This window comes from Macrobrachium rosenbergii, chromosome 12 (assembly GCF_040412425.1).
Source record: "Macrobrachium rosenbergii isolate ZJJX-2024 chromosome 12, ASM4041242v1, whole genome shotgun sequence".
Classification (NCBI taxonomy): domain Eukaryota; kingdom Metazoa; phylum Arthropoda; class Malacostraca; order Decapoda; family Palaemonidae; genus Macrobrachium; species Macrobrachium rosenbergii.
In genome coordinates, this window is record NC_089752.1 from 27,333,482 (window position 1) to 27,357,068 (window position 23,587).

The window sequence follows — 23,587 nt, forward strand, 5'->3', positions numbered from 1 at the left end:
CGAGTGCCTGTGGGTATATACGAAGCTTCCAGTCCTTGCGCGTCGGTCTCGCAAGCCGTTCTTCTCACGTAACATGATGAAACATCGCTGTTTTCCGCAATATGGCTGCCGATATAGCGGTACTTTTTAATTTTAATTTTTCGATGAATATTTCTGAAAAATCCGCGATGCATTGAAGCATCTTTTTGTTTAATTTCATTTTGTACTGAATTATATGTCATAATGCAATGAACCAACAGTACTAGCAGATATTAATAATTATTAATGGAATTAATTAAATATTTGGGTCTTCATATATCGCAACTATTTTTGAAATTTCCGGAAAATCCGCTATATATTTTCTCTTATAATATACATACGTAATGGAAAAAATCCGCGAAGTCGTGAATCCGCGACAGTCGAACCGCGAAGTAGCGAGGGTTCACTGTACTTATGAATAAATAAATGACTCAGTGGCAGAGAGGGCCAAACAACAACCGTTATGCGGGAAGCGGGGATACGCAAGATGGCCGCCTCTGACACCGAATCACATATAAAACTAATCCAAGAAAAGACATGTCATCCATCCTTGTACACATCAGTTATGATCATGAGCATAACAATACCACCATCAAGAAGGTACCAACTCGCTGGTGGAGGAAGGAAACCAGGGGAAAAGGGAGAAATTTATGATCAGAAAAAAGGGAGGGGAATACCTCCATCCCTAGCCTAGATCAGTCAGATACGGGCTCCCTAGCCTCCTACCAGCGAAATGGTAATTTCTACAAATAAGGCTCCAATGGAATGGAGCATGGATAAAAACTAGCAGAAACTTTCTGCTAATAACATGTGAAGACTGAGGGTCAAGCATGGCAGAGGCAGACACAGCCCCCGCCCGGCTGCATAGCACTATTTAACCTGGTAAACAATATACGAACAGTCAAATAATATGCCTCTGTAATAAAAAAACCAAAAGGAAATGGTACTCAACTTAGATGGTGGGAATTCTGGGTGGGAAGACATGCCGTAATCAGTAAAAAACCAAAAACACAACACCAAAGAAAAAACACGGTGTGTACAGAAAGGCGTGCTAAATTGGAATGTTTATAAGATGGCAGCCGGGGTGGTGGTTGGCTGGGTGCGGAGGGTGAGGTTTAGAACGGCCCCTCACTTTTCGGGGTTTTGAGATTGGAGAAGTCTATATGGACGGAGACCTGTGGTAGTGGCAACCACTCACCCCTTGTGTATACCGACACCATCTAATGGCGTTCGATCCAGGGGTCGTAACCCTGGCATTATGGTTAGCTTTTTCTCTGGTATATTTAGCAATACTTATACCTAGAAATCAGTGCTAATGGACTATTTCACTGGCTGACACAGGTCAAGCCCAGAAAAGACATTATGTTCATAGAAGTGGTAAGCACTTTCAATGAAAAAAATGTAAAACAACCTTTTACTTGGAAAATCAACTCCACATAGATAACACTTGGTGACTTGGCCTTTTTTATGTTAGCTACTGCACTGTTACCCACACCATGAAAGGTAACTGGTCTAGTGAAAGTTAAGAAGTTCTAAGGAAGTTCTAAGAAAGTAAAGCTAAAATGCAGATTTAGCTTTAAAATTTTATAAATGAGCACTCATTTTTCTTCAAGATTAAATTTTTTGCTGTATAGTGGGCCTTCCATTTAATGATTTGGTTCTAAGAGGCCCACTACTAAAAAAAAAAAAAAAATGAAATCCTTTATGTAAAATACCTTAATACTGTACAATGCACAATGCACTAAAGGGTACAGCATTTGAATGTATATGCATAATCTTAATACATCCTCCTATATACAGAATGTTCTGCAGCTAAAAATCCTTTCTAAGTCATTCATACTGCAATACTAATAACAATGTAAATGTTATGTACTAGAAACATCTGTCATTATACTATTCTGTTTAGGGAATAAATGAAAAAAAAATCCCTATGCATTCAGTACTGAAGCAACCATCAGCCCACACTACTTAAGCAATAATGCAGAAACATAAATAGGACGGGCATTTCTATACAATAGTATTTGACTGACTGAGAGAAATTCTCTCTCACTGGAGCTTCCATTAGATAATGGCAAATTTGACACATGCTCTTCTATAACCATGACTGTATCTACATTACTCTTTGGTAGAGGAGTCATAGTTCAGGTATAACAGAATAGTATAATGAGAGATGTTTCTAGTACATGACATTTACATTGTTATTAGTATTACAGTATGAATGACTTAGAAAGGAATTTTAGCCGCAGAACATTCTGTATATAGGAGGATGTATTAAGATTATGCATATTCTTAGGTGGTACAGCTACATTAACTGTAAGGATAGTCTTAGTTCTGAATTATAAAGCAGCTCACTGGAAAACAGCAATATTAACAAAGATATCCGAATGCTTTTATTTATTACGCTCAATGTTTTTCAGTACTTTTTATGTTCTTGGTGTGCCTTTGCATGCATGAAAAATTAAAATTTTAAATTTTTTAACTTAATTTTTTTTTCTTTCAACAGTTCTCAAGAGCATTTTCAAATTCAAGTAAATTAATTACACATAACATGAGGCCTGATTATACAGTCATACCCTGAACTTACACGAGGTTAGGTTCCAGAACCCCTCGCACAAAACGAGTTTTCGTGTAAGTTTGGCACTGTCTGTAAAAAATGCTAATAAATGCTTATTTCTAGAAAAACACTAAATATGACCCTAATCATGCTCCCAAAGTATTAAGATAACTTTTAAATGAAATTAAACTTATTGTAATTTCATTTAAAAGACAGCTTCATACATTACTCTTAAAAAAGAAATAAATGGTTGACATAAAAATATAGGAGTGTGAAGATTACTATACTATTTCTCTTTCTCCATAAAAATATAGGAGTGTGAAGATTACTATACTATTTCTCTTTCTCCCCCTTCCGACCAATCTATTTTTAGAAGTCTTCTCAACCTTGTTTTCAAGAACTACTTTATTCTAGTATGTCTCTCTTGGTTCTGAAATGATTTTATTCTAGTATGTCTCTCTTGGTTCTGAAATGATTTGATTCTAGTATGTCTCTCTTGGTTCTAAAATGATTTCTCATGAGCAAACAGTGTTTTTTATTTGGACTTGTACAACTCCTAGTTGTCTCTATGTTTTAGAATGTAATATTTGCCACACTAGCACACTTACAGTTTGTAGATGGCACAGGTAAAATTAGATCAATTTAAAAATTTCTATTGTACAGGTAAAGAAAAACAGGGAAATAGTAATAAGTTGTAAAATATGTGTGAGCGCTAACTACGAGAGAGAGAGAGAGAGAGAGAGAGAGAGAGAGAGAGAGAGAGAGAGAGAGAGAGAGAGATTACTTAGGAATCCTTTGAACCACTATCGGCAACACTCCCCCATCCTGTCACGTAATTAAACATATTTGACAGCTTTGCCCGTGGGCAAGTTCACAAAAGACACAGGAATGATATTTCTTTGTTTAAAATATGTATCACATACATTGTATAAATTTTGTAATTACCGTTATAATATTATTGCTATTACTGTATTATTATTATTATTATTATTATTATTATATATTAATATTATTATTATTATTTAAACATTATTTGAAAATTAGTACTTATTATTAGATAATTAACTAATTTATCATACAAAACTAATAAACATATGTATACATGTACCATAAAAATTCCCTCATCTCAGTAAGAGAGAGAGAGAGAGAGAGAGAGGATGATTATTTTTATTATTTAATGTTATTTAATTTACACATGAAAGCTTGAAAACCTATAAATTACATAAACAAACACTTTTGCAGGGTTTCTCAGTATTCGCAAATGTTCGTGTGTCTGTGAAAAAGTCGGGCATGACAATTAGTTAGGTTCCAATGAAAAGTTCATGTGTCGGTGAATTTGCGCAACTCGAATCACGCAAGTTTGGGGTATTACTGTATTCCTAATTATATCTTACCCGAATATTGGTTAAATATGCAAAGAATTCAGCTATCTGGAACCCAACTGATCTCAATGGTTTCAAAACTACGATATCTTATGTACTATAATCTCACTATGATCAGAAGCAAGACCAGAACATAAATACAAAAAGCTTCTCAAATTACTGTAATATAAAACACTGAAACTTAAGATACATATATATATATATATATATATATATATATATATATATATATATATATATATATATATATATATATATATATATATATATATATATATATATATATATATATATATATATATATATATATATATATATATATATATATATATATATATATGTTGGTAATAAAGTTTCCTATCCACACTGTCAAACAATTTACAAAAAACTTACTTGTGCTAACTGAGAGTAAGGCAGAAGAACATCAGCAGCAAAATTCCACACAGGATTATCCATTTCGTTGCACACATTGGTCTGGACAGCAAGGGAACCTAAGTTTGTTCTAACATAGCAATTTGGTGGTCTTGCAATACGATCTTGGCCTTCAACCCATGGCAAATTCCTTCCTTTGATAACCTCAAGATGAACACGGCAAAAGTCCCCTTCACTAAGCTCCATAGCAGCACTTCGACTCATTGCACCATTACTGATTAAATCTGAGTGAAAATCTGGAACTGTTTGAATACAAGGAGATTCTCCTCCACTTTCAACTGGCTTATTATTTGGGTTTTCTTGCCCATTAATACCCGTAAGAAATGATCCATAGCAAGGATAAACACCAGTATCAGAACCTTTGGTTTCAAGAGGAACGCTTCGAATGTCTCCAACAAACTTGACTTGTCTATAATCCACAGAATGCTGCCACTCACTTGGACGTGGGCTTCTTGGACTTACATGGGTAGGAATGTAGATAGAATTGAACCTTGGATGTCCAGCAGAATCACCTGCAGACACTGGTCTAGGCACTGGGCAAAGATAAAAAGACTCTTCTTTGTCTCTTGTAAGAACTCCATCTAACTCAACAGATGAGAAAGAGTCATGCATGCTTGCATAAGCAAAAGCTTCATTAGACTTCTTTCTTCTTGATAGATCAAGGCTACTGTGCATAACTGATGACACAGTGGAGTCCCCTTCTGAATCTACTTTAGGTGGAGCCACTTTATGGATAAATTTATGACTTCCTGTTGGCATTGTGGGTTGATTCACTGCTAAGGCTAATTTGGCAGTAAAACAAAGATGGGCTAAAGGTTCATTAACACTACTCTCCTCTTTCTTTTTACCCTTCTTGCCATGTTTCCTTGTAAGGGAATCATCATCATCTTTGACTGGTTCAGATCTGAATAAAGGCACTCTGACTTCAGACCCATTTAATTGCCAAATATCTGTCAAACTAACACCAGCACTTCCTACTTCCTCACTATTTCTTTCTCCAAGACGGCGACAGAAACACCTGAGGATTAAACGATTTACAATATTTTTAAAAATAACATCAAAATTTTGTATTCTACAAACCAGTATGTTAAATGTACAGTATTAGTAGCTGAAGGCAGTATAAGTAAACCATATTACAATAGACATAAAATACTACTACTACTACTGGGCTCCATCAGACAATACTGCTCGTAATGTTCATACAACTTATGCCATCTTGCACATTCTCCTCCAGTCCTCTTTAGCAACCCAACAGCCACCCTCTAAGCGCCCATCTCCACTGACTTTGGTCTAGGGTATTTTCTTCCAATCATTCATTTTACATTTATGTGTCACACTTTACAGAGTTGGAACAGAGCAAGAGTTATTCAACTTTGCTCCTCCCTCTTTGTATATGTGTCACACTTTACAGAGTTGGAACAGAGCAAGAGTTAATCAACTTTGCTCCTCCCTCTTTGTATATCTCCAAGCAGTATTTATGTTTTTGGAATTCAACTGTCATCCATTCTTTCGATATGGTCTATCCAAAAGTCTTTACTACTTTAAGGTCAGAGGCAGTTCTGATATGAAATAATAATGAAGTGATATAGTATCAGTAACTACTAGTGAGAACATACTCCCTGAGTAAGGTTACTTCAGTATCTGACATATGTTCATGATTCTTTCAACATCAAATGATGCTAGTCTGCTAGAATGGGAGGTAAACCTTCCAGTATAGCACACAACTGTACATTAAGAAACAATATCAGGGGTGCCAAATACTTTTGCTTAAACACGTTTCAAAAAACAAAAGTGAAAACCATTGCTGTTAATGACAAGGTACAAAAAAAATATCAACTATGGTATATGGTAAAATCTGTAAGTTATTGCCATTGTATAAAAAAAATAGGGGAAGGGGACCTCTGGTGTGGCATGAAAAACTGTAAGTTAAAAACAAAGAAAAAATAGCAACCTCTATGATGTTGCAAAAAAACAATGAGTTCAGGTCACTGCAAAAAAGAAATTCAACCTCTGGGGAATGTAAAAGCCTGAAATTAATGCCACTGTATGAAAAAAGGGGGTAACTTCTAGTTGCTTTAAAAACTATGATTTTGTGGCATTCTTGAAAAAAAAATTATAACACAGCACTAACAGACATATCTTTTTACCAAAATTTATTTTTTGGAGCATACCAATCACATTACGACTGCCTTCAGGTGCTTCAGCTTCCTTTCTAGACACATTAAAGGAAGAAAAATCCAGCTCATTGTCCACACTTTCAGCCTCCAGTCACTTTGTAGGCAGAAAATGGTCACGTCAAGTGTTGTTTGATCAGCCTGCAAGCTATGTGAGGTTGGCAGAAATCTCAATAAACCACATAATGTAATGGCTTTGTAGAAGAAAAAAATTACCATTTTATGAATGCCTAAGTACTTATATTGGCAAGGGAAACTAAGATTCAGATACTGACTCCATGGACATGGAACTGACTCAATCTGAGATTGCAGCAGTTGTGGACTAACAAGGGGTCATGAAATGAGCTAGTGCCTTGTTAGTAACACTAAAGTCTGAATTGCCAAAGGACTCAACCATAGTACGTATATTCTTCATTTGCAGTGCAGCAGCAAGTACCATAGCTGACCTCGTTACATGACAAGTCACCCAGATTAAGAGGAAGAGGAGTCAGTCTAAAACAGGCTCTCCTTTTAAAAGAGATAACAAACTTGCTCACATATACAAGAGAGCCATTTGAGAACAAGTCAAGTGATTTATGAATCAGGCCTCCCAGTTAAACATTCAAAAAGGTATTCAAAGACCTCCACGAAGTAAAATTGATGACAGGTGAGTATTTCAACATTTCCTTTAAAGGCCAGAGGTATTGATATAGCCTTAACTTCATGACCCATGACCTCTGAGCTGACTGCTTGTGTTAGGGAGTAAGGAGTGTTATCATAAACTTTTCAAGATGTCCTGACATACCCATAATGAAATTTTTTTTTTAGATAGTTAAGTCGTACTAATGCTGTGGATAAAAACAATCAGCTTGCCCCTTTCAGAGTTTTGGCCTTACTATATATCATGCTGCTCTTACATGGCAAACAGGGATATCTTCATTGTCCTCAATTGGAAAAGACAAGGATTAAATGTTGAGGTTCAGGGGAAATTGTATCTTCATCATAAAACCAATCATTAATGGCAAGCAAATACTTCTCCAGTTCTTTATGTGAAAAATTTCACTAGACAGAGTTTACAACTCACTGAAACTAATTATTTAGAATGGTGTCAACAGCAGTTCAACAGCAAGATTTAGTCACAGAATAGGAACTGTACAGCCCTGGGCAGGTTTTCTTTTCAAAAGGCTGGCAAATGCATCAAAGCTCACAGAAATGGCCCGGATCTTGAATACCTCTAAGAGGGCAGAGCTTTATATCTTGATGGTAGCCTGGCATGAAAAGCCTCTCCTGGTGGTATCTCTAAAAGAGAGACTGACAGAATAAAATTGGAGAAAATAATTTTTGTCTTGATCTGGAGAAGCACTACTACACAAAAAGAAAGTTCAAATTCTAATTCTTCCATAGTAAAACATTTACATTTATCATTATAACAATCTTCTGCAGCTTCAAAATTTATATTTCTCATACTTACTTATGTTCAAAGGGGAATTCATTGAGACTTTGTTTACAACTAATCAACTCTGGTTATTTTCTAAATATATCTGATATTGCAGATGGATCATGGACTCTTGGCCTTGGCCCAATACACTTTAATGCATGTCTTTTTTGTCAGTTGGGGGGCATTCCCATCAGTGCACCTCATGATATGCACTGTATATAGGTATGTTACTATAGGGTGTTTGCAGCTTCCTTTTGGCCCCTAGCTACACCCACTTTTTAACCTTTTACTTTACTCTATTCCCACTTCCTTTCTTTAATCTTGTTATCAAACCTCTCCAACTATTATTTCTTAGTGCAACTGTGGGGTTTCTCCTAGTTCCATCTTTAGATCCTTGTACTTTATCTCCTTTATTTTCAGGATCTCTTCTTCTTGCTATCCAACCACTACACTGTCTTAAGCACTGAATGGCCAAGAGTGTCTCATTGTTTGGCTTGGCAAACAAAATTTCATAAATCAAATCAATCGGTGCTTTGATGGTCTTTTGTCTGATCTATTAATTTTTCTACATTTTTTCCAAATTTCTTTAATTGCAGTGTTGTGTGTTATACTTCAGACATATTGTTTTAATTATTTTTTCTTTAAAAAATGACTTCCTTGAATTCTGCTGATACTCAACCATACAGTAGTTTCTGCTTTGATGGAAACTGTAAAATACAGTATATAATTATTATACAGGGAGTGCCTGGGTTACGACGGGCTCGGCTTACAACATTCAGAGTTTATGACACTCTTCAAATGTATTCATCAAAAATTATTTCCTGGGTTACAAAGCATGTTCCGGGTTTACGACACCGATCCGACGGAAGAAGTCTTCTTCTTCTTTTAACGTGCTTTTTCCCATTTTTGTATGGGGTAAGCATGATGCCTTCTTTTGAAGGACTTTGATTTGGCTTTGGGGTAGACCGTAGTCTCGATTGGCTGACCTGCCTGACATCGCTTAGACCCCGGTAGCGTATGTACACTCGGCAAGGAAAGTGAAGATACAGTTTTTTTAAATCTTCGGACATACAGTATATTGCTCAATAATGCGACATCTGGCAACTTTAGAAAGGGGAGGAGCTTCTGTCTTAGTGTGTTGGTTTTTTGCTTGACCTCCTATAACTTTCAATCATATTCTACGATTCTGACATCATTGATACTTAAATGCAGTAGTAAGCTTTACAGTATTCGTTCAAGTTGTAATTTGCAGCGACAGTTCTGAGCAAAATAAACATTTTTCGACGTAACCTACCAATTAACCTTATACAAATGAATTTATGACACCACAATGAACGGAATGCTTGCATAATCGGAAACGCGATCTTCCATAGTGAAATTAAGAGTTAAATTTGAGCAACGTGGGGAACAATAAAGGAACGAATGCAATGTTACGATGAGAGAGAGAGAGAGAGAGAGAGAGAGAGAGAGAGAGAGAGAGAGAGAGAGAGAGAGAGAGAGAGAGAGAGAGAGAGAGAGCTGTTGTTGCTGTTGTGTAAGCCTAGGCCTATATGTAGAGCTACTCATTTCATTATTTTTTTTTTTTTAGAGATTGAGCGATACTATATTTGTATAATATGTTTTAGCGATGGAGAGAGAGAGAGAGAGAGAGAGAGAGAGAGAGAGAGAGAGAGAGAGAGAGAGAGAGAGAGAGAGAGAGAGAGAGAGAGAGAGCTGCTGTTGTGTAAGCCTAGGCCTATATGTAGAGCTACTCATTTCATTATTTTTTTTTTTTTTTTAGAGATTGAGCGATACTATATTTGTATAGTATGTTTTAGCGAGAGAGAGAGAGAGAGAGAGAGAGAGAGAGAGAGAGAGAGAGAGAGAGAGAGAGAGAGAGAGAGAGAGAGAGAGAGAGAGAGAGAGAGAGAGAGAGTTGCTGTTGTGTAAGCCTAGGCCTATATGTAGAGCTACTCATTTCATTATTTATTTTATTTAGAGATTGAGCGATACTATATTTGTATAGTATGTTTTAGCGATGGAGAGAGAGAGAGAGAGAAACTATGACAACACAGAGAGAACGGGCAACGTCAAGAAACATCCAGTTACTTGTGTTTTCCCGCTGAAGTGCTCCACACATCATAGAGAACGCTCTTGCAGATTTAAATAGATTTGGTCAACTTACCGTAGCTGTCGCAACATTTACTGCGTACTACACCGAGATATTCACACACTATCTTTTAGATCTCTATGAACGAAGTCATCTGAGAAATTCTGATTACTTCGGACATGCTTGGTGTTTTTAAGTATCTGAACGTTTTTGTTTTGCAGATTTAACATATATGATATAATTTGCATTGTATTTTCATATTCTAGAGTAAATTTACCGAGATTATGTGTTTTCTGTAAGAAAAAAATAAAAATTCGATGAACGAAATCTAAAGAAAACTGTATCTTCACTTTTCTTGCCGAGTGTACATGTATCGTAACCAAATCACCAGCTCCCTTTCTCCCAGCAGCGAGGAGATTGAGCGGTTAGGTCGACAGTTTGAGACGTGTGAGGTGTCTGTTATGCTTTTTAGAAGATGTTGGAGTGGCTTTGTTTGTGTGTGTATTAGTCTGTAACACCCATTTGCTTTTAGCAAACCTATCCGTTGATTACATACATAATCCCAGGGTGTCTACACAGACAGCAAAGTGTCCGCCTCTCTGACTGGTCGGCTGCGAATTTGAACCCGCGCCACAGACCTCTATGAAGTCCGAAGCTGTTGCTCTACCGACCTGGCTATCGAGGCTCCACCAATCTGACGGAAGAAGTATGGCTCCAAAATGGCAGAATAGTCAAAATCTGGAGTTTTTTTTATGAAAAACTCAATAAAAATGCAGGTTACGTCATTTTCAAGACACCCAAAGGATTAAAAGTAAGGTTTTCTTATGATTTTCGACGATATTTCGGGTTATGACGATTTTCAGCTTACAACGTAATCCCCGTCGTAGCCCTGGACTGCCTCTACTATAACTTATTAGAGGGCAAGACTTTTTGAGGCAAGACTTTAAAAAACAATTGTCTTTTCTTTAAATTATCCAATTTTTGGCTGATTCTGAGTTTCTGATCAATTAATTATGATTATTCTTCAAACCACCTTGGGACTTTCTTTTAGCTGTTACTGGATGATAATTCTGGGATGTACGTACTTATCATCAGCACCTGTAATGAAATTTTGGATATAATTTGAAGTATCACTGGGGTCTCTTAAAATATTTCACGGTGAAATTTGTCTAATCAACAAGGTATATTTTTTCCAGTCTGCTTTATTGGTATTATAGTGTAGGATGGAACCACCGTACTAGGCTTGAAGATTTAAATACTTAATTTAGGATTTATATTTTAAATATTCACCTCCCCAATATATAGCTTCACCTTCCATGCCAACAAAGGTAAGACAGCAAAATTTAAAGGTTCTCCACATTTACTGTGTATAAGTACAAGTCTACATCCATCGATTTTCCCTACCCTCCACAGGGGGACCTACTGGTACAAGCCCTAACTGATAGGTAGTATCCTTCTGTGTACTTTAAATGTGAGGAGGATGGGAGGGTCATTATATAATGAAAAGGTAAGTATTAAAAAATATATATCAACACTTTGTGAGCAGGTGTCATCAAATGACGACTGCTTACTGTATAGCTTTAGGGTAAATTCCAGGTATCATCCTCTGTCGATTACCATTTCTTGCCATGGGCAATAAATAACTCATGGCAACTCTTACAGCACCTATAATACAGGCAGTCCCCGGTTATTGCCGATCCAGTTTTACAGCACTTGTCTAGCAACAACGATAACCAGAATTTTGACATTGAGTCCCGGTTATCGGCGCTGATCTCCGGTTATCAGTGCTGATCCCTGGTTATTGGCGCCGATAACCAAGGATTGGGGCTATTATCGCCAATTTTCAGTTATTGTCACGCTGTCGGGAACGAAACCCTGCCGATAACCGGGGACTGCCTGTAGTTAATCGGTACAGGAGAAAGAGATCAGTTTGCCCTGAGATGTCGAAGGAGAATGTTATACACCATTCCCATCCAAGGATGTGTAGTAAATATTTTACAAAAAATATACTGTACTCAGAATTTATTACTGATTTTAGTTTTTATCTGTTATGATATTGTGTGAGCTGTGATTATAATTTTAGAATAATGAAAATGACATTTTTATAATAAAATAGTTTTATATATACTTACCAAGTAATCACAGCCTATATTTCTAACTCGCACAGTAGCTAAAAATTTGAAATTCGCGGTAACATTTGACTGTTTTAGTGTAGGTGACTAGGTCCTGCCCTCCATCAGGGGAGGAAGGGTACAACACTGCTGAATAGCGCCAGTCCATTTATGCCCTCAATGTCCGTGAGAGGGGAGGAGGGAGAGCTCTGATTCAATAATTGCTTGGTAAGTATATAAAAAGCTTTATTTTATTATAAAAATGTCATTTTTATTGAGTCTTTCATGAAAAACCCTCCAAAATTTTACCATTCTACTGTTTTGAAGCCAGAGAGAGAGAGAGAGAGAGAGAGAGAGAGAGAGAGAGAGAGAGAGAGAGAGAGAGAGAGAGAGAGACTGCCTCACCACTTATCTACCAGAAAAAGACTTGGAATTTCACAGAACTACATTGCTCTCCCATTTTTACTTCAAGTATCATCCTACATCAAATATAGCTTAAATTTCTGAGTTCAGTCCCGTGTCAGCCAGTGAAATTCCATTACAGCACGAATTTCTAGGTATAACAATGCTAGATATACCAGAGAAAAAGAGCTTTCAGGAAAGCTGGGGTTACTACCCCCAGTCGAGCGTCTTCTAGGAAGACGTCGGTATATAGAAGGGTGAGTGAAATACCACTACCACGGAAACATACTTGAAAGATCTCTCCTATTCAAAACCCCCGGAACAGAGCGGTGAGCCGTTACAGCCCCTACACTCAACACCCGCCAGGACGGCGACACCAGCGCCACCTACCTCATTCCATTTTCTAGCACGTGACTGCATCCGTTTCTTTTGTGTGCTCGTCTCTCTTTATTTGGATTTTTTCTGCATCTACGATGGCATCGAGCAGCTTTACCATCTCTAAGTTAAGTACCATCTTCTTGTGGGGTTTTGTTCTATTTTTTGGCTGTTATGGTCTCGTATTTTCATAAATATTGAGATCTTATTATGACGCCACGGCGTCCCCCGCCAGCCATGTCGACCGCGAGGCGACTCCTTCTGTTCTTTTCGGTTGGAGTTGTCTCCTCGTCGTTATTTATAGATTTTGACCCCTTGGTTCCCTTCCTGGTGGTTCCTTGCGGTGGCTCCCCCCCTTTTTTGTTTACGAAATTACATTTCATTGGCCTATCGGCCTTTGTTAGGGTGATGCCCCGTCCAGGACCCCACCCCCCAGGTTGGGTTCCCTTTTTATTTTTGGTCTCAAGTAGGCTAATTATTTTTGCTTGGAGATGGTGCTCTCTTTTTATTTTAGTTTATTTATTTTATTTGTTTTATTTTTGTTGTTTACCTCTGGGTGGTGGCGGCAGCCTCAGATCTAACCGCTTCCCCGAGGTAGGCTACGCTCCCTATTGAGCACATTTTAGTTCCAATTCTTTATGTGTGATGGTTATTTTGTGGAGTAGGCTTGTTTGCTTCCATCCCCTTGCCCTGGGTGTGGAGATCAGGTTGAGGGAGTTTTTGTTGCTGTTTCCTCCGGGTCGTTTTTCGGTGGGCAGAGTGAGCCCCTTAGTTCTCTTCCTCCATTTGGGGAATCGAGTTCTTTGGATGTGTTTCCTCTAGGCTAGTCGCCTCCTTGCCCCCTTCTCGATCCCGGTTGGTTCTCGGCACAAAATTTCTCTCCCTGTTGCTTCCCCCTCCCTTCTGCACTCCTCCCTTTTTCCTAGCCTATACTAGGTTAGGTCCATATTAGGCTTCGCCTAGGAAGGAGTCGGGCTTCGGGTTGCGTGAGCTCCCAGTCAGTAGGCTACCCTCCCAAGTTTCATTTTTCTTGGAGGGATGGATGCAGTTGAGCGGGTGATATGTTTCTCCCTGTCTCCTGTTCCCTTCCTGGTAGCCTATTTCTCTCCCCTACTCCCCCCCCAGCCTTGCTCTACTCGCGCGGGTGACGCTAGATGGCGTTTTCTCCGAGTTCAGGGACTCCTCCTGTTGGTAGAGGGATTCGCTCCCTCCCATACCGTCCCTAGCTTCGCTGTGTGGGGGTTGGTGGTTTGTTTGCTCGAACGTGTTCGAGTCACTATCCCATTCCTCTCGTCTCCCCGTCGGATTACGTAGATAGGGTAAAATATAATTGCTCCGTCTTATGTTATGAACATACGAGCACTTTGCCCGTCTTGTTTCTCCGGCGGGGAAGTAAGGGCGGAAGGTTTTACATTATGTAAGGGGAGCGGATCCCTCCGGTCTCCGGAGTATTTACCGTCACTTGTTATTGTTATTGTTATTATTATTTTTCATTAATTTTAGATAAGTCTGTTTATCTACAGGAGTACGCTCCTTTATTTATTTTATATACGTGAGTCCGGTCCTACACCCGGGGGCTCCGCCGTTATTTTTTCTGGCAGCCCTTATGGTTAGTTCCTGGTTTCTCATTCCTTCATTCCCCGGAGTCCTCCGGGGTCTGAAAGCCTTTACCTTCCACTCTGTGCATTTAGAGCTTATTGGCCCAGTTTATGATAAGGGAGTTCTTCTCCGCCGGAGTATTCCGGTTGTAGTTGAGTTTCCCGGCCTTGCCGGCTTTAGATTGCTTAGGGTGGGAGGTTCATGTACTTTTCTACTTACAGACTGTTCGCTGTGAGGAGCCGGGGTGTACCGCCTCCCTTCAACAACCCTACGGGCACGTAGTATGCCGGACCCACTCTGGTTGTGCGGTCCGACTTGACGACCTGGTTGTTTGGCACCCCGATGGTTGTGAGGTTTGCTTCGCTCTCTGTGCAACCGTCCAGGATGAGTCGGTAAGTGACAGTCTTTTTCTTCCGTTTTATGCTCCTCATATTGTATATTGTTCATGAGGTTCCCGGTCTGGCTTTTTCGTTCTTAGCTAATTGTTGGTTTTCTTACAGGCGGACGAAGTTTCCAAGAAGTCTGCCTTGGAATCCCTCCGGGCCTGGGTGGCTGGGTTCGGCAGGAATGTTCCGTCGGGGAAGCCCTACGTCCTCGACGCTAGGTTGAGGGACTTGCTCTACCCCGGCGCACGGGTGGTGGCCGCAGTGCCTGAAGATCTTGCCACCCCTATCATCCAGCAAATCCGGGATGCGACCCAGCCACCCCAAGTGGATATCCTCTACGCTGAGGTCTCGGAGGATGTAGCCGCCTTGGATCTCAACCTGGAACCGATGAATACAGAGCAGGACCAGGTGGTAAGTGGTGAGGTAAGTGAGGTTGTTGGGGCGGGCCCCCCTCTATTTGACTCCCCTGTTTCATCTGTCTCTTCATTTGCAGGTTTCGTGAAGTCTTCCTCCTTGGGTGATAGAGCTCCGTCTGCTATCCCCAAGTTGAAGTTGAAGACTTCATGGAAGGCAAAGGGCTACAAGTCCTCGACTTCCAAGAAGGCATCGCCCTTCCCCCCGTCGAAGGCTAAGGTTTCAGGACCTGTAGCCTCCGGGAGCAAGTCTGGGTCCTCCAGCAAAGGCGCGAGTAAGAGGGCTGCAAAACCAAGCCCTCCTCGCCAGCCTGCTTTCGATGCAGAGGCCTTTGCCAATCAACTTTATAAAAAGTTTACAGAGGACCTAGATTCCAGATTTGACAAAATAACTGAGAAGTTGGCCAGTCATGATAACATACTGGCGGGAATGGCTCGCCCACCCCCCGCCGAACCACAGTATGTTATCCCCGACACTGTGGACCTCCCGCCGTTCGATGTCGGTAACCCTTGGCGCTTCGCACTCCGGGCCATCCAACATGATGGCAAGCTTACAGTTGAGGGTCTGGGCACGAGATGGTTGGAGGAATTGGAGTTCTTCCCCCCCGATCTCTTGCCCCCTTACCCAGGCTTCGTGAGGCTCACAGAGGAAGCTTGATTCGGTCAGACAAGGTTCCTAGGAGACTGTCATCGTCCCTAGGGACCAAGCTCAGTCGGCTCTCCTGCGCACTCTGACGGAGTGGCAGGCAGAAAATACGAAGTTGACTCCTTTCAAGGGCAACTTTACGATGTTCGCCCTGGGAGACGACCTACCCACCCCTTGCTTGGACAAAGTCGCTCTGGCTACGGCCCGAGCATGCTTCGATGGTAATCCGTTACCACAGTTAAGGGAAACAGACCCTACTTCCCTGGTATTCCCAGGAAGTAATGAGTTCTGGGTGGACGCCCCGTCCACTTTCACTGTCGGGAAGCTGGACCCCTTCTGCGCTTCCACGCAATTCAGTGAGCAGCTCCCCAAGCTGCCGGAATCCTTATTGAAGGCGGAGTTTGATGCCCGGACTAAGTTAGCCCGGTCCTTGAACTCCGTCTGCCTTACAGAAGCTACTGCCGTCTCCTGCTCGGACGAGCCATTCTTCCAAGTTTTGGCTAAGTCCTTGCTAGCAGGCTTCCAGTCTGACTTGTACGAGTTTATCATGGCCAGACTGGAATGCAGGAAGTTCATCTTCGCCGATGCTACTATCCGCCACGAGCCTAACAAGCTCGTTAAAAGCTCGATCTGGGGACCTAACCTCTTCCCTGAAGAGGAGCTCACAAGCGTTATGGCCGAGGCTACACGGGCCAATCAGAGTCTGCGTTCTCGCTGGGGCATTTCTGCCTATAAGCGCAAGACCCCAGAATCGGCCGGCCCCCAGACGAGAGGAGGCAAACGCTTCAGGAGGCATAAGAGTCCCCACCATCAGGCGGTAGTCCAAGCCGTCCCGGTCTCGGCAGTAGCCCAGCCTTCTACCTCCAAGGCTCACCCACAACAGTATGTGCTGGTCCAACCAGCTGCACCCTCTTATGTGGCTTCACCAGCGTACAACCCCACATATGAGGGCCGTGGATACTTTCACGGCCTTAATAGGGTTGCAAGAGGAGGAAGAGGCAAAGTCCCTCATAGAGGAAAGCCCAACACCACCCCAAGGGGAAGGTCTGGACGTGGTAGGGGGAATAAACCCGCTCCCTCCCACTGAGAGAACCCAGGTAGGTGGTCGCCTGTATTGGTTCAGGGACCAATGGACCTTCAGCCCTTGGGCACACAGCATTGTGTCCAAAGGACTAGGGTGGAGCTGGATCAAGAACCCTCCTCCTCTAACCAGATTTTACCAGCCACCCACATCAATCCTACAGGATTACGTGACAGAATTGCTCAACAAACGAGCAATAAAGAAAGTAAGGCACCTAAAGTTTCAAGGCAGGTTATTCACTGTTCCCAAAAAAGACTCCGATCAGCAAAGAGTGATCCTGGATCTGTCGCGTCTAAATCTCTACATAAAATGCGACAAATTTCGCATGCTTACTGTAGCTCAGGTACGGACTCTACTTCCGCGTGGAGCCGTCACCACCTCTATCGATCTTTCAGACGCTTATTATCACGTCCCGATTGCGCGGAACTTCTCTCAGTTCCTCGGTTTCAGACTCGGGAATCAAGCCTACTCCTTCAGGGTCATGCCCTTCGGTCTGAACATTGCGCCCAGGGTATTCACCAAGCTGGCGGACACGGTAGTGCAACAACTCCGGTCTCGAGGGATATCCCTAGCAGCGTACCTAGACGATTGGATAATTTGGGCACCAACAGTTCCGGAGTGTCAGAAGGCTACGTCCATAGTCATCAATTTCCTGGAGTCGCTAGGTTTTCAGCTGAACAGAGAGAAGTCCCGCCTGACTCCGGAGTCCCGGTTTCAGTGGCTGGGTCTCCAGTGGGATCTGTCCTCTCACACGTTATCTCTCCCGCCTCCCAAGAGGAAAGAGATAGCATCTCTCACCAGGAGATTCCTCAAAAATCCATTGGCATCCCGCCGATCCCAAGAAAGAGTCCTTGGGTCTCTTCAATTTGCCTCAGTGACAGACCTGCTCTTAAAAGCGAAATTAAAAGACATAAACAGAGTGTGGCGGAGTCGAGCAAATGTCAAGCTCAGAGACAAGGTCTCCTCTATTCCTCGAATCTTAAAGACAAGACTGCGGCCTTGGACCACAGTCAGAGGCCTGTCCAAAACAGTTCCGCTTCAATTTCCCCCTCCGGCACTAGTTGTTCACACAGACGCTTCCCTAAGCGGCTGGGGGGGATATTCACCAAAACAGAAAGTACAAGGAACGTGGTCCACAATGTTTCAGCAGTTCCATATAAATACCCTGGAAGCTATGGCGGTCTTTCTAACTCTGAAGAAAATCCGCCCCCCCAACCGGATTCATATCAGGCTGGTGTTGGACAGCGCAGTGGTAGTTCATTGCATCAACAGGGGCGGCTCCAAATCAGGTCGAGTAAACCAAGTAATGGTTGCTATCTTCTCCCTGGGCGAACAAGCACGGCTGGCACCTGTCAGCCACCCACCTAGCGGGGTGCGGAACGTGGTGGCGGATTCCCTGTCCAGGGCTACTCCGTTGGAGACGGAGTGGTCCCTGGACATTGAATCTTTCAAATGGATTTGCCGCCAGGTTCCGGGCCTCCAAGTGGATCTGTTCGCAACGGAGAGCAACTTCAAGCTCCCCTGTTACGTGGCCCCCAACCTGGACCCTCAGGCGTACGCCACAGACGCAATGACAGTAGATTGGAACAATTGGGAGAAGATTTATCTGTTCCTCCAATAAATTTACTGCTGAAAGTATTACACAAACTCAGGACATTCAAGGGTCAACCAGCCCTAGTAGCCCCCTACTGGCCGAAGAGCAATTGGTTCCCTTCTTCTTCAGGAACTGCGACACGGAGTCTTCGGATTCCCAAGCCCATTCTGACCCAGACAGTACAAACCAAGACTGTGTCAGCTTCCTCAAGGATTCAGAATGCCCTAGTTTTATGGACTTTATAAAATTCGCAGCCCAAAAGGAGCGAACATTGACCCTGTCAACACTCTGTTTTTAGAATCAGATAAAAGAGATTCTACTCTTAGACAGTATGACTCAGCAGTCAAAAAATTAGCCTCCTTCCTGAAAGCATCTGAAGCCAAAATCATGACGACTAATTTAGGAGTTTCCTCCTTTAGATCACTGTTTGAGAAAGGCCTTGCTCCGGCCACTATTACCACAGTCAAGTCAGCATTGAAGAAAGTATTTCTTTACGGCTTTAAAATCGACCTTACAGATTCCTATTTTTCATCTATCCCCAGAGCATGCGCTCGTCTGAGACCAGTATCACGCCCACATTCTGTTACGTGGTTTCTCAATGACGTCCTTAAGTTAGCATCAGAGTTGGATAACTTTCATTGCTCTTATCAGGATCTGTTAAGGAAGACCTTATTTTTGATTAGCTTGGCTTCAGGTGCTAGAATCTCAGAGCTGTCGGCTCTCACTAGAGGTGATAATTTTGTAAACTTCCTCCCGTCTGGAGAGGTCCTCCTTTCCCGACCCTAGATTTTTAGCTAAGAACGAAGACCCACAGGACAGGTGGTCTCCTTGGAAGGTGGTGCCCCTTCCTCAAGACCAGTCTTTATGTCCAGTTTATACACTTAAATCTTACCTTTTAAGAACTCCACAGAGTAAGTCGGGTCCTCTTTTTATCAGGGAGAAAGGTGGTACTCTTTCACTGAATGCTATAAGACAACAAATTCTGTATTTCATTAAACAGGCCAACCCAGATTCAGTTCCTAAGGTTCATGATATTCGAGCAGTTGCTACTTCTATTAATTACTTTCATAATATGGACTTCTCAGAGTTATCTAAATTTACGGGTTGGAAATCACCTCTAGTGTTTAAACGCCACTATTTAAAATCGCTCGAAGCCCTGAAATTTTCTACCATAGCAGTGGGAAGTGTCATCTCCCCACCTTAACTAATCATATCCTTATCCTTTCCTTTCCCCGCCCGCCTGCCTCATTTACTTCTCTGCTTATTCTCCTGGTTGATTATACCTCACTGCCTGGCTCCTCATATTGATGTATCTTGTATCTGCTGATGGAAAAGTGTAATCTGACATGCCATGATTGTTTTTTCTTATGGGGTACTGGACGGTTTTTATTTGGCTCCACATTACCCCAGATATATGTATATGTTCTGTATATGTTAATTTTCATTGATCTTGTCTCTTACGTGTTTAGCCTAAGTTTACGTGTATAGTGTTAAGGTTGTATTTGCAATTATCTTATGCACATTTCATGTTTCACCTTGCTTTAAGTAATTTTAAGATTTTTGGGGCTTCTTCCCGTCGTGCACCGGGACCCCCCTCGTTTCATAGTATTAAGTTTTTTGATGTGCCTTAGATTTAGTATACCTTAGTTTTAGTATTCTTGCTACATGGAAGAGATTACTTGATTAAAATTATTTTCGTAAAATTTTTGCCTTTTCTTCAGATTACCCCCTTTTTTCCTTGTAGTTACAGCCTTGGCATGATTCTCTATCACTATTTCACCCGGCTGACACGGGACTGAACTCAGAAAAGGGATTTTGACAAAGGAAAATCTATTTCTGAGGAAGGTCCCGTGTCACCCGTGACCCTCCCTGGATCACCTAGTACTCCCCTACTTGCACATGCCAAGTCTGGGGTTAGTGCTAGCATGGAATGAGGTAGGTGGCGCTGGTGTCGCCGTCCTGGCGGGTGTTGAGTGTAGGGGCTGTAACGGCTCACCGCTCTGTTCCGGGGGTTTTGATAAGGAGAGATCTTTCGAGTATGTTTCCGTGGTAGTGGTATTTCACTCACCCTTCTATATACCGACGTCTTCCTAGAAGACGCTCGACTGGGGGTAGTAACCCCAGCTTTCCTGAAAGCTCTTTTTCTCTGGTATATCTAGCATTGTTATACCTAGAAATTCGTGCTGTAATGGAATTTCACCGGGTGACACGGGACCTTCCTCAGAAATAGATTTTTCCTTTGTCAAAATCCCTTTATTATCCTGTTACTACTGTATTAGTCTTTGAAATTATATTATTAATATCTTTTCAAAGTCATCTTAAACACTAGTACCCTTTTCCAGCCAGAGAGAGAGAGAGAGAGAATGAATTACCACTACGACTTACATTCAGCCATTCTTGTGCTGAGAGAGAGAGAGAGAGAGAGAGAGAGAGAGAGAGAGAGAGAGAGAGAGAGAGAGAGAGAGAGAGAGAGAGAGAGAGAGAGAGAGTTTATCTCTTTAATCTCTCCAGGAATGTTAATCCATTTCTCTTTACTGCAACTGACAACAAAAAATTGTTTTTTTCTTTGTCTTCCAAAGATGTAGGCTACTACTACTTTTACTAAGCACTTTTAAAGCACCATGAACACACACACACACACGCAGTGTGCATAGGTAAAGAGACTCAAATTGGCAGTATCTTTTCCTGTGAGAGTGAAGGGCTGAACTTAGTATCGATTTATATTATATCTATCCATTTCTCATTCTACTACCTTTTAGAGAGAGAGAGAGAGAGAGAGAGAGAGAGAGAGAGAGAGAGAGAGAGAGAGAGAGAGAGAGAGAGACTGATCTTCTGCCATTAGTCTGCTTTGTAAATGCATAAATGTTGTAATTTCAGTATATTACTGTATTATTATTTAATCTTATTAATACTTGAAAATTAGCACTTATTATTAGGTAAGTCATTTATATATCGTACAAACGTAGTTAGTCGCCATCTCCCACCAATTTGTTAGAAAAATCTTATGCAGTCATTCGAGAAAGAAAATACTACGCACCCTCTTTATAGTGTATGCAAAGCCTGTGAGGTACAAGCTTTGTGATTGGTTAAAATCCCACCCTTACTGCCAATAGCATATCGTCAAGGAGGGCGGGAAGGGGAAGAGGGGGTTGTTACAAGTTGTTATTGGCTAGTGTCAGTCCTGCCAGCCAATAGCGTATCGTCATGGAGAGAAGGGGTTGCTACGAGCTCTGTTATTGGCTACTTCTAATCCCCCGAGCAGGTATCGTCATAAGCCTACATCAAAGCAATAAAAAAAAATTGTCACACAAGCGATGATGGGATTTTAGTATATTTTCATGTTTATTTACAGTAATCGATATTTTTTGAAGGATATATGCAATACAGAGAAAGATATGGGCAGTTGGCCTTACTTAAATCTCAGAAGTGAAATTATTCGTGAATTACTCGAGGAGAGAGAGAGAGAGAGAGAGAGAGAGAGAGAGAGAGAGAGAGAGAGAGAGAGAGAGAGAGAGAGAGAGAGAGAGAGAGAGAGAGAGAGAGAGAGAGGTTGAATGAAGTGATTACATCGGTAAGCAGTTTTATAATTTCACAGGATTTTAATTTAACTTTTATCGATACTTTGCTATGGTCACTTAATATTAATATTTTAAAATTAGTAAATAATTTTTTCATCATATAAATGTATTTAGTCATGAAAATAAAATAAAAATCAGTAATTAGTCAATATTGCTCTATGAAAAAATCTGCGAATGTAAATTTTCTTCCGCCTTATGTATTTGACACCGAATCGTCCCAAATATTACCGTTGAGAATCATAAGAAAACTTTAATTTTAATCCTTTGGGTGTCTTGAAAACAATGAATCCTGCATTTATATCGAGTTTTTCATAATAAAAACCCTCCAAATATTGACCATTCTGCTGTTTTGGATGCATATTTCTTCCGATCATCGTTGGACTGGTGTCGTCCGAAATACCGTTGAAAATCGTATGAAAACCTTACTTTTAATCCTTTGGGTGTCTTGAAAACAACGAATCCTGCATTTATATTGAGTTTCTCATAATAAAAACCCTCCAAATATTGACCATTCTGCTGTTTTGGATGCATATTTCTTCCGATCGTTGTCGGACTGGTGTCGTCCGAAATACCGTCGAAAATCGTAAGAAAACATTACTTTTAATCCTTTGGGTGTCTTGAAAACAACGAATCCTGCATTTATACTGAGTTTCTCATAATAAAAACCCTCCAAATATTGACCATTCTGCTGTTTTGGGTGCATATTTCTTCCGATCGTCGTCAGATGGCGTCGTCCGAAATACCGTCGAAAATCGTAAGAAAACCTTACTATTAATCCTTTGGGTATCTTGAAAATAACGAATCCTGCATTTATATTGAGTTTCTAATAATAAAATCCCTCCAAATATTGACCATTCTGTTGTTTTGGATGCATATTTCTTCCGATTGTTGTCGGACTGGCGTCGTCTGAAATACCGTCGAAAATCGTAAAAAACCTTATTTTTAATCCTTTGGGTGCCTTGAAAACCATTTATCCTGCATTTACATTGAGTTTCCAACAGAAAACCCTCCAAAATTGACCATTCTACCATTCTGGAGCCATATTTCTTCCGTCGGACCAGCGTTGTCAGCGTCATAAACCTGGAACATGCATTGTAACCCAGGAAATCATTTTTTTATGAATATATTTGAAAAGCGTTGTAAATTCGGAACGTCATAAGCCGAGCCCGTCGTAAACCAGAGACTGTCTGTAATTACATAGCTGAATCCCATACTGACAGGAGGTGGGATGCATAGACATATGTAATCTTAAAAACATTCAGTAGAAGAATGAATATGAGACAAAAATTCTATTAGCATTAGTTAAAAAGTTGTTGTACCCTTACCTGTTGAGAGA

The 23,587-nt window shown here is 41.1% G+C and overlaps 1 protein-coding gene across 2 annotated transcripts in view; it reads right to left on the reverse strand.

Moving 5' to 3' along the window:
• Positions 1 to 23,587, reverse strand: part of LOC136844459 (uncharacterized) — a 264,237-nt gene that overhangs the window by 47,486 nt on the left and 193,164 nt on the right. For both annotated transcript variants that reach the window (XM_067113714.1, XM_067113713.1), the window contains one exon: positions 4,348 to 5,404. In XM_067113714.1, the coding sequence (XP_066969815.1) occupies positions 4,348 to 5,404 (1,057 nt within the window). The remainder of the gene's footprint in view (positions 1 to 4,347; positions 5,405 to 23,587) is intronic.